The sequence below is a fragment of the Sinocyclocheilus grahami genome, unplaced genomic scaffold (genome assembly GCF_001515645.1).
Source record: "Sinocyclocheilus grahami isolate Dianchi unplaced genomic scaffold, SAMN03320097.WGS_v1.1 scaffold667.1, whole genome shotgun sequence".
Taxonomy (NCBI): Eukaryota; Metazoa; Chordata; class Actinopteri; order Cypriniformes; family Cyprinidae; genus Sinocyclocheilus; species Sinocyclocheilus grahami.
In genome coordinates this window covers 12,142-23,851 of record NW_015505846.1, presented here as the reverse complement: position 1 = coordinate 23,851, position 11,710 = coordinate 12,142, and the positions used below count along the sequence as shown (strand labels likewise).

General features: G+C 38.4%; 1 protein-coding gene across 1 annotated transcript in view; it reads right to left on the bottom strand.

Moving 5' to 3' along the window:
* Positions 1–11,501, bottom strand: part of LOC107558925 (nuclear receptor coactivator 1-like) — a gene marked incomplete at its 5' end in the record, with an annotated part of 12,554 nt that extends 1,053 nt beyond the window's left edge. Inside the window, 13 exons of the mRNA XM_016242627.1 lie at positions 166–264; positions 497–799; positions 893–1,061; positions 2,721–2,841; positions 2,940–3,122; positions 3,219–3,384; positions 5,447–6,425; positions 7,493–7,640; positions 8,606–8,746; positions 9,840–9,938; positions 10,211–10,390; positions 11,015–11,192; positions 11,395–11,501. Of these exons, the coding sequence (XP_016098113.1) occupies positions 166–264; positions 497–799; positions 893–1,061; positions 2,721–2,841; positions 2,940–3,122; positions 3,219–3,384; positions 5,447–6,425; positions 7,493–7,640; positions 8,606–8,746; positions 9,840–9,938; positions 10,211–10,390; positions 11,015–11,192; positions 11,395–11,501 (2,873 nt within the window). The remainder of the gene's footprint in view (positions 1–165; positions 265–496; positions 800–892; positions 1,062–2,720; positions 2,842–2,939; positions 3,123–3,218; positions 3,385–5,446; positions 6,426–7,492; positions 7,641–8,605; positions 8,747–9,839; positions 9,939–10,210; positions 10,391–11,014; positions 11,193–11,394) is intronic.
* Between the last annotated feature and the right edge of the window lie 209 nt (positions 11,502–11,710).

Genomic DNA, 11,710 nt, shown 5'->3' with positions numbered 1-11,710 from the left:
AACAAAATAAATAATTATGAACCGTACCAAAACTAATCAAATCAAACTGAATTGTAACCAAGATTCAAATCTGAGATAAACAATCTTAATCAAATTTTGTCAGAGCAAATGCTTGCACCCCTACAAATGACATTCATTATTCGTCTTGGTGCATGTGATACTAACCTGAGAGGGCATCTGAGGCTGCTGCATGCCCTGACGCATCCCCATGGCAACATGCCCCCCTTGTGGGAACTGACCTATGGCCGCAAGTCTGTTCTGGAGCTGATGGAGAGATGAGATATATCACCACTAAACAAGTGCAACAAAACACACGTTCATTCAGCAGCTGCACTCGACAAAAGAATAGGTTAGTTCCACAGCATGTTACTTGAAATGGTGAAATCAAAAGCATTCACTGGATCCGTTACACAGTGCAAGAAAATCCAAAAGGTGGATTTAGAAGTTGTGCGTTCACATTTATTATTACACAATGAAGTGAAAGCTGAAGCTCTACCTGCTGTGGGCCTTGCAAACGTTGCTGGAGCTGGAGTCTCAGCTGGTTGGGAGGTAGCCGCAGCTGGTTGGGCACACCAGGAGCTCGATTCATGCCGGGCCGCACCGTCATGCCCACGTTGCCTGGAAACGCCATCCGTGGGGCCCCGAAACTCATGCCCTGTGCTGTGCCCATCTCAGCAGGAAACTGTGAGGGTGAGGTGGGGAATTGAGAGGGGTAGCTGGGCAGCTTGGGGTCCATGGGTACAGGTGTTGGAGGCTGAGACTGAGGAAAGGTCTGGGTGACAGGTTCGAGGCATCCACACTGTAGGTGAGGCAGTAAACCGGTCAACCTTTAGACACACTTTTCTTGTAAATGTAAAAGGTATGAGAAGAATGTTTTTCTAATAATACTAACTTGAACAATCTTGTCGATGCCCAACGCTCTGTCCAGCTCGGCCAACTCACTCTCGTCAGTGCGGCTCAAGAAAGTGACGAGCTGCTCCAGCAGGGCCTTCTCGTCGTTACAGCCCTCAGGTGTGGTGGGTGGACACAGCATCTCATCCAGCGGACATGGAACACACTGTCTGCTTAGAGCATAGGAAAAAATAAAAATGACAGAGGCAGTCTATGATTCTGTGGCTGGTTGCATAAAAGGTTTAGACTAGTCTTAATAGTTAGTCATCTAATTTTTTTCTTTAAGGCTTGCCAAAAAATTTCAAATTCAGTTACATAAAAACTTGGATTAGTCTAATTTGAATCCAAAATATAAGACTGAATACCCCTTGGCTAACTGCTTGTTGGTCAGACTAGTTCTTAAGACACTGTCTTAATATAGAGGATAAGTTTCTGCAACTGGCCCCAGATCATGATGGGAAGAAAGGAACTCTGAGAAAGTGGGTGACAGTTCTGTCATATTGCATGGTTAACTGATTTGGCAGGTAAGTAGAATTTGGGCGAAAGTGCACATCTGCTTCCCTGTGACTGAGATATGTTTATAGCAGTAATTGTGAGTGGAAATATAAATATTTCTATCGATTCTTGAGAGATGAGACAAAACATGCACCTGCGAATAGTTTTTAAATAACAATTAAACATAGATTAATCAGAGGTAATTTACTTGAATGTTCTCAACACATGTAAACACAAATGTAAAACTAAAACAAAGATAAAGCTAAACGGAAATATTTAACAAAAACAAATTAATAAATACAATATAGGCACATAACAAAATGACAAACTTAAATTAAAAAGAAAAATTGTAATATTGAAATAAAGGCCAATTAAAAATATTAATAAATACCACAATAGCACAAAAATATTGCTAAAATAACACTGCTACTTAATGTAGTTAAAAATTTACTTTTTATGAGTTTCGACAAAGTCACACAAGCACTAGTGAGGCTTTTTAACTTTTTTTTTTTTTACTTAAAAAATTATATATATGATTACATTTTCTGGTGTCAATCATAATACACAGCACTAACTCCACCACACAAATTTAAAAGAAATGTTGGTATTTTTAGATAATTTATCTAATTTGATATAGGTTATTTTAGTAGTTAACAACACCAATAAAAAATAGCTAGGGTATACAATACATGTAAAAAATGGACAGAAACAAGAGGTTGCAATAAAATCTAAATAAATAGTTTATTTCATCTTCAAGAATCGGCTAAAAACACATCTCTTCCATCTTTATTTGACCCTCTAGTCCTAGCACTCTCTATTCTAATTCTATTCTTTAAAAAAAACTTGCCCCTTTTAGACTTGCACTCTATTCATTTACTAACTGCATGTTTTCTTTAAAAAAAAAAAAAACACTAGCTTCTCTAATCTTTTTGTATTATATCTATTTGTTTTCTTATTATTTATTATACAATTAACAAAAGCAAAAAAGGCCTCTAACACAAGCTTGCTGTATTCTTTTTCTATTCGATCTGTTTTCTTTTTATTTATTATATAATAATAATAAATAAATAAAAAAAACTTGCTACGTGTACTGCGTTAAGCTAACTGGGACTTGTTATAGCACTTTGCATATCATTGCTCTCTTGTTGATTTTGATTGCTTCCATTGTCCTCATTGGTAAGTCGCTTTGGATAAAAGCGTCTGCTAAATGACTAAATGTAAATGTAAATAGTTAGATAAATATAATAATTAGTTATATTACTCAAATTTTTTTTGTTCATTTCTGTAGCCTGATTATGATCAAGAATTATAGTATGACATTCATAAACACTCACTCTTGAGGAGAGGACAGAGGGGCCTGTGTCTGGTTGCCCAAATTGTTATCGAAGGTCATTGGTTCAACCAGGGACAAGGGCTGGAACTGCTGAGACTCAGGAAGCTCCAGCTTGGCCAGACCTGAATCAAAGGAGACAAAAAAACGTCTTACTTCTCCCCTTGGTTAACTAATCAAACTGTTTCTGTTTTCAAACATGGTGATGCATTCAATCCTGCACCTGTGTTGGTGTTGAAAGAGTTGAGGCTGGTTGGATTGGCAAAGGGGCTGCTGCTCTCCTTGGGTGACTGAAACAGGTCTGTCTGCCCAAGATCCGGCACCTGGACCTGACCCTGGTTTGGTGTAGAGGGGTCGCAGAACTCAAAAGAGGACTGATTTGAGAGGTTTGATCCATCAGGGAATGCTACAGAGAGATGGAGGAGGAAAAAGCAGTAATTGAGGACTTAGGATAAATGAAATATTATGACTTGTATTATTACTCCAGTGAAATGGGCCTCGCCTCTGCTTGATGTTCCTGGTGACTCTCTCTTCACATTCAACCCGATGGAAAGGTTGTCCTCACTGGGCTGGACGAGCACTGGCTCCTCTACTGCTTTACCTCCCACAGAGCTTCTCAAAGTGGGCAAGAGCTGGTTCAAAGTGTCCAGATCGCTACTGGGAAACTGCTACTCATGTAAACACACACAGAGGTGGAATGGAAATGATAGCAAAGGTCATCAACATCAAAAGGCACACCAGAGCACAAGAAAGACAAAGTCCACACGTGACTCCCTTAAATCAGCTCATGAGTAAACGCAGCAAGAGTAAGGCCTACAAAATATTAGTGATTAGTGACAGATTTTATTGCGTTAATTTCAATAAAAGTGTGGTTATTTTATTGGCTAAGTTTCTTTAAATTCAGTATCAGTAAAATTGTTGATTTAAATTAAAAAGTCTTACAAAATGACTTTATATTATTTAATAAAATAAATAAGTATTACAAAGAATTTTCCGTTTCGGTCCAGAACGTTCATTTCGGTGCATCCCTACAAAATATATTATTAATAGTCATGTTAGAGTTCACGCTAAAGCTGGTTTAAAGCTGGAATTTATTTTCATGAAAGACAGATATTTCCTGTGACATGAATGATGACATATGGGCATGTCCAGCCTCAAAGGTGAGAAAAGTTTGACGCAATGCAGTGACTACCAATGGATGTGAAGACATCAGCGTTTTGGAAAGTTGAAAAAGTTCAGGGTACTGTGAGCAATTATACTATTCAATATTGATATTTGCCCACATAAAGCAATATAATAAAATAAAAGATATTTGCCCACATAATTGATTAAAATATGCAAAATTGTATCAAACATTTTCAATATTAACTTAAATCATGCACCAACATTCAACAAAAACATCTGAAAACTGACCTTGCTGTAAAAACCTGAGCTTCTGAAACAACAATATAAGTACACTGTTGCAATACAATGCAGTGAATTCTTTATGCTTTTTTCAGTATTTTTTTCATAAAAAACTTTTAAGTATTGTGATGACGTGCATTTTTCACCTCATTCTCATTACCAGTTATAGAAATAAAAAGTAAATTTGCTGCAGAGATTAATAGTGAGAAGCAGTAAATGGTCAAAATAGACTTTTCTTCCATCGGCCAAACATCCTATTAGCAGTGGTGGACGAAGTACACAAATCAAGTACTTGAGTAAAAGTACAGATATATATAATAAAATATTACTCCAGTAAAAGTAAAAGTACTCCTTTTTCAATTTTACTCGAGTGAAAGTACAAAAGTACTCGATTTTTTATGTACTTAAGTAAAAAAAGTACTGATAGATAGATTTATTTAGCAATTTTATATAGGCTACTTAATTTAATTTTATATTAGCACATATTTTTTATAATCCTACTGCTCAAAATACCTGGGACGTTACGGCAGCGGGGAATATTAACGTGCATGAGTTATTTTAATCTGTGTCATTTTAATGTTTTTTTTGTTTTGTTTTTACCTAAAACAGAGACACTGATGTTGATATGTCTGCATTCAAGCATTTCAGTGGGCTTAAATAGATCACCCTTTACATCAGATTTAGTTCACAAACAACTGACAGTTTTCACCTAAATATGATTTTCAGTTATAATAATTAATCCTAAAATTCGAAATTAGTAACTTACTTTTAGCAGCATCACAAGATCTACCGATTCTTACTTGTGAATTCAGTTCACCGGAGACTCGCACTAAACGGTTCATTTGAATCAGTGAGTTGTCGACTCAAGAGCAGCTGTAATCGGATCATTCCAGTTCGTGAATGAATCGTTTGGTGCGATTTGCGAACCGATTTAAAAGGTTAATTGAAAAGAATCAGTTCGTTCTTGAATCAGACACCGCTTCTGCGTGTCAGAGCATGTGATATATTATAAGAAGTAACGATATGTTTTATGAAATGTAGTGAAGTAAAAAGTACGATCTTATGCTTTGGAATGTAGTGAAGTAAAAGTAAAAGTTACTCAAAATAAAACTACTCCAGTAAAGTACAGATACTTGAAAAATGTACTTAAGTACAGTAACAAATTAAAACTACTCCGTTACTGTCCACCACTGCCTATTAGTGGTCAGATTTTCAGGAGTAAAAAGGACGTTAAGTAACACAGTAACATGCACATAGAAAAAATGCTTCCATAATGTACTTCGATTCATTCATTAAGTACAAATAATGAAATAAGGATGTAAATACCGGGCTGGGCTTGTCACTGGATTGAGGTGAGCAAGCGACTGCAGACACGGTGGTGGCGGCAGCAGCAGCAGCGTCACAGAGCACATTCTCTCTGCTCCCTTTCTTCTCTGCCTTTACCTTGACAGTATGGAGGCTGAGGACGGCCGGAGGCGGCAAGTCCTCCAAGTCCTTTTCATCCGTATCCAGCAAAAAGCGTAGCAGCTGGTGGTCCTGGGTTTCCTTCCCAAGTCCCCGTGCCACCAAGGCTGCGTTGGGACTTGTCGGAGGCTCGTTCTTAATGTCGTGCTCCTTGCCTGCATCTGCAGGGCTGCTGTCCTGGAGCAGGCGGTGCAGAATCTTATGCCGCTCAGTCAGACTGCTGTGAGAAGCCGGACACTGGGCCATGGGTGCGGGACGGGGTTGAGAGTCATGTTCAGGGGCACCGTCCAAGAGCTGGTTAAGTTTGAGGTTGCCCACAGCAGCAGCTTTAGGCTCATCAGCGGACGCTTCCGGCGGTTTGGCCGGGGGCTGACGTGCTGGGGAGCTGCTGGGGGTCGGAGTCTGTCTGGGGGGTAAGGGAGAGGGGAGAGAGAAACTGACACTGTCGCCACCAGACTGCTGCCTGGTCAGTCCGCCAGCGGGCGAGTGGATGCTGGGCGCCGAGGGGGAAAAAGGATGGCCGGGCACGCGTGGGCTGCTGGCCAGGCCCGGGCTGCCCCGTGGAGGTCGAGGCGACATGAATGAGGTAGGGGTGGCAGTGAGAGGGCTGCCAAGTGCAGAGGGGCTGCTGACCTGCTGGGAGGGCCCAACGCGGCCGGGCGTTAGGTAGCCTGGTGGAGTGGGTGTTGGGGGTCCAGGAGTGGCACAGGTGCCATTGCTGTTGTTGAGATGGAGGCTGAGGTCACTGGAGGGCTGCAGGGCAGGTGAGCGGGAAGGTGGGGCAGCAGGAGACAGAAGGCTGGGGGTAGTGTTTTCCTGAGAGCTAGCAGTGTTGTGTTCCCTAAAACACATTCAATCCAAAAAAAAAATATATATATATATATATATACACATTTATATATATACAATAATAGTCATTATTGTGTGATATGCTCCAACCCTCTACATTGCGAGTAAATCACTCGCATATGCGACTAAATCTTCACTCTGGGCGACTAAATGATGTCTAATATTAGCCAATGGCTAATAAATTCTCAGATTTTACTCGCCAGTGTGTGAGTTGGAGGCTAAGTATAAGTTTAGCACAGATATATTTTCACTCGCCGAACACTCTCAGACTGAGCGCTTCAGAGTTTCACTCTCCATCAAGCGATCTGTGCTATTTATCAGTTCATCTCAATGGATATGCAGCGAACCTGTGTTTGACGTACCGTGAACTCTAGTGTAACGGTGCATGACTCACCGTCGCTTTGGTGAGAGCAGAAAGAGTGAGAGAGTCTTACATACATGCAGAATTGATGCGCTACATGTAAACGATATTCTTTGTTGTATTTTCCTGTCAAAATAACGGCATTCTTTTGGAATTCTTCAGCTTTTAAGAACTGCCGGGTAATAATGCGCAAACGGCAATCTCATTGACTGGTGCTCACCTATTGATATCCCTGTTTTGATTTCAGTAAATCAGTTCGATCGAATGCACACAACCTGATTAATATTCATTAATCCAGCAGCTTGTTAATCCTTAGTGCGTTTTATACTGTTCTTATTAGTAGAATTTGTATTATTATTATCTTATCAGTATTATTTTTAGTTTTCTCCCTTTTTTTATTTTTACAGAAACACTGAATGACCAAAAAAGCACCACCACCAATCCTAAATCCAATTAAAATGTCTATGCATTCATACATGGTTACCAAATTTGAATTCTAATTACTAAAGTTCTATCATTAAATAATACTTGATTGTCATAATATCATATTATAATGCTTGACTGACTGATGTTAAGAGTGTACTTTCAGATATTTTACAAACATATACATTTATATGTATATATAGTATATCAGTCTAGCGTAGAGGGTGTCCGTAGAGTGTTGTGCTCATATAAATGCAAAGGACATCATCAGCTACCTGTCTATAGTGTGAATGCCCATGATGAAGGGCTGTACGTCTGGGTTTGGGGGGCAGCAGAATTTGCAGCGTGTCTGCGCACTGAGGGACGTCCCGTCACTGAGTGTGAAATGGTACAGAGGACTGATGGCCATGCCGTGGGTCATCACTGTCAACACACAAACACAGAGCATAAAAACTAGTTTGTTTTAGAGTTACCACATTTACAAATATCAACTTGGCAACAATGAGTCTCATTTTCTAACTATAATTGCATGCAAACATTTTCACTCAAAAACCATGATTTATCAGTAAGCCTGCACTACATACAGTATTCTCTAAATTTAGGATAAATCCACATCTATGCTGCATATTAACACTACCGTTCAAAAGTTTGCTGTCAAAAATGAATACTTTCATGCAGCAAGATACAATAAATTGATAAAAATTAACATGAAAACATTTGTTACAAAATGCTTCTTTTTTTCCCCATGTTATTTCTAAAAACACAGCAGTACAGCTGTTTTCAACATTGACAAGAATAAATGTTTTTTGAGCAGCAAATCAGAAAATCATCATGACTTCTGAAGGATCATGTGACACTAAAGACTGGAGTAATGGCTGGTGAAAATTCAGCTTTGCCAAATTATTAAAATATATTAAAATAGAAAACAGTTATTTTAAATTATATTAAACAATATTATATTACAATATTATAAATATGATTAAATAGTATTTCACAATGTTACTGTATTTTGAACTGTAATGTATATCCTATATTCATAAATATCTATTGCTTTTTATAACCTCTTGCACTTTGACAGGAGGAAAATAACATGTTCGGTCAATTAAACAGATAATAAAACAGATTTTTCTGGTAAATATAAACTGGCTACTGGATTAATTGAAGAAACAATACACAGATTGACCAATTATCAAATATCAGATCAGATATTGGGCATATTAGAACACATTGAACAAGTGAATGAGGCCAATGGTATGAATCAAAATGTGAGTGTAAATCATCAAATAAATCATAAATTCTCTAGGTAAAGAAAGGCAAGGGCAGATCATTACTGCTTTGAAATGTCAAGTACTACTCAAAATGGCTAGAATGGAGGTGAAAGCACTCACCCTCATGAAGCAGCTTCTTGGCATGGGAGGGCTCATTGCCCTGAGGCTGGAAGAATGCGTAGATGCACTTCCTGACCAGGTCCTCCCAACCTGGTCGGCCTGTGGCCCTCAGAACACTCGTCTCAATAGAGATGATTTTCCCTGCGTGCGCACACACACACACACACACACACACACACACACACATCAAACATCGGGAAAGATCATTACATTCTGTAAACAGGACTTCAGGTTCAAGAGGAGGAAGCTTTTCAAATCACAGATTTAACAAACCATTTAGCACTGCCTTCTGCAAAAAGAGAAAAAGAACATAGTTTCGTTTTCTGTTCTTGCAGTCCAGTTTGGAGTCAATAAGAAAAGCAGTTTCTGAAACAAGTTTCTTATGCACACCAAGGCTGTAATTAAGTGATCAAAAATACATTAAAAAGTAATATTGTGAAATATTATTACAATTTAAAACAACTGTTTTCTATTTAATCTATTTATCTGTGATGTCAAACTGAATTTTCAGCAGCTATTTGAAAAATACATCTTTTGTAATATTATAAATGTTTTTTTACAGTCACTTTTGATTCATTGAATATGCCCTGGCTGAATAAAAGTGTGAATTGCTTTAAAAACAAATCCAAACTTTTGAACAGTAGTGTACAAAACTAAGCAAGCTTTCTTTGAGGGAGAAAGCCATGTCTGTATTTAAACAGGAATTATGGGAAACAATGTGTCAGTTCAATGTACCTGTTGCTTGACATTCAAAAAATAAAAAAATAGAGTGCAAAGAAATGTAACAAGATGAAGGTGTCTGGAGATGCGTTGTAAAAAGTGCTTATAATCAAAATCATTATCATCTCAAGAACAAGATGCTGAAAAAACAGAGACGTACTGCAAAAGAGCGAGACAAACTAAAGTCTAACATGTTTACATTTACAGCAATTAAGAACATGTTCTGTGTGAACACCAGTGTCCATTTTTGTTATCAGTAACCTTACTAGTTTCTCTTGATAACTACAGATACTATTTCTTTTCATTCATCATTTTATTTCAGCAACAGCTATTTCAGCCACAGTTTTTCTGCTTTGCAATATTTGTTCTATTTTTAAAGGTATTTTTAATTCAATATGTTCAAATGTTTTAGCCTACGACAATAACCCTGCATGAGCTCTTCCATGATGATAACGTGGTCAGATCAACAGGTCCTAGCAGCTGATACTTGTGTGTGTACATAATGAAACACTACCTGTAGGGTCCTGCTTAGTGATGAAAGACTCTGTACTGACAGGGATCTGAGGTGGATGAGGCATTCGACTTGCTATACAGATTAAACAGCTCTGCAGGTCTGTGGACAACAGAGACAATTGTTTGAAGTGCTATATGCAACACATGCCGAGCATATTTTCATAAATCTGTACAGAACATGATTAAACATAATTCAATTAGAAAAATGCAAAATAGAAGAATTTTTATTAGTGGACTCAGACTTTTGAACCCCCCCCAAAAAACTGATTTCATATTTGAACACTGGCGTGTCAATGACAGCTTCATCAGACTCCCTGCACTAAGCTAAATATTTATATGGGTATGACTTTATGAGTATGTGTGTGGTCTCACCCTCACCCTCCTCTTGCACCGCTCTGGGCTGAGAGACCGTGTAGCACTGCATGAGCTCATACTGTTGACGGGCCTCCTGGTTCTCTGCGTCCACCTCGTCTGGTGGTCTTTTCAGCAGCCTGCAGTTAAACATGTGGCTGTTCCTTCGGCCTTGCTCCTGAGGCCATGGCACACCGTTTACTGAAAACACACACAGATGTGCAAGGTAAGTATGAGATAAAAGACCCCCAGTGGAGTGTCACTGAGCTCTGATATAAAAAAGGGTTTGACCTCAAACCTTTGTGCTAATATTTACAGTGAATGATTAACACAGAACCCTACCTGCCAACTAACACAAAAGAAACATACAGTACATACAGTCTAATCCAATTAAACCTCCATATCTTCTCCCATATCTCAGTTGGTTATGAAATACAAATACACATAAATATGGGAAAAAATTTATATTGCTAATAATAATAACAACAACAACAACAAAGCAAAATAAAATATAAAATTTTACAAAAAGCTAAAATTTTTATATATGTGTTATATATATTTGTAAACAAGTGTAATGTAATAAAGCGACAAACAACATGTTTTTGTTCTAACCAGTGGTGAGCATGGCAATTGATAGCCCCGCCCACAAAGAAATCTCATTGGTTCAAATTCCTACTTGTCAAAACTGTACATTAATCATCAAATATCTTCTGAGTGGTTGTAATTTTGTCATGTTGCATCATGTCTGGTTAGGTGTAAAATTTTCTGTTAAATCTTTAGCTATAATTCTGCTTTTACTGTGGCCCTTCTCACCGAGAGACTCACCAAGGCTCTTGGGTAGCAGGTTGCGCACAAACTCGTTGTGATCACCCACATGAAGGATGCTGTAGACGCTGGAGGTCATCAGCTCTTCCTGGGTATAACCCAGATAACTGGTGACGTTCTCAGACACAAACACAATGCGCCCCTCGCGGTTCACGGCGAAAAAGAAGCCATTCAGGGCCTTGTGGAACAGGCAGAGAACAGAGATGGAAGACAAAAATAAGATGTATGTTGCACAAAGGTTTGTCATTCCCAACTATAGGAACTGGGCCAGGCTCAGATGAGGACAAAATAAAAATACTGGTCTACAGCAACACTCTGACATCATACAACCTCAATATCAGTCTTTTCAACAGATAAACAGTTTAAAAAGTCTAACATACCTCCAAGAGAAGTGGCCCAAGGGCTTCCTTCTCCACCATGCCCTGACTGCTTGACGATATGTCGCTCTTTTGCACCTCATCATCTGGAGATATCAGAGCTGCATTCTCTGTGGACATACAAAGAACATCATTTTTAAATCCCAGATAAGTGATACCAACGTTGTCTAAATTGTCAACGAGTGCATAAATATACACTATGGAGTCAGTAAACAATTTTTTTTTTTTAATCTTATTTAATTAATTGAATTATAATAAAGTAAGCAATGTAATGTGACAGTCAAGATATTTATAATGTCATAAAATATTTATATTTTAA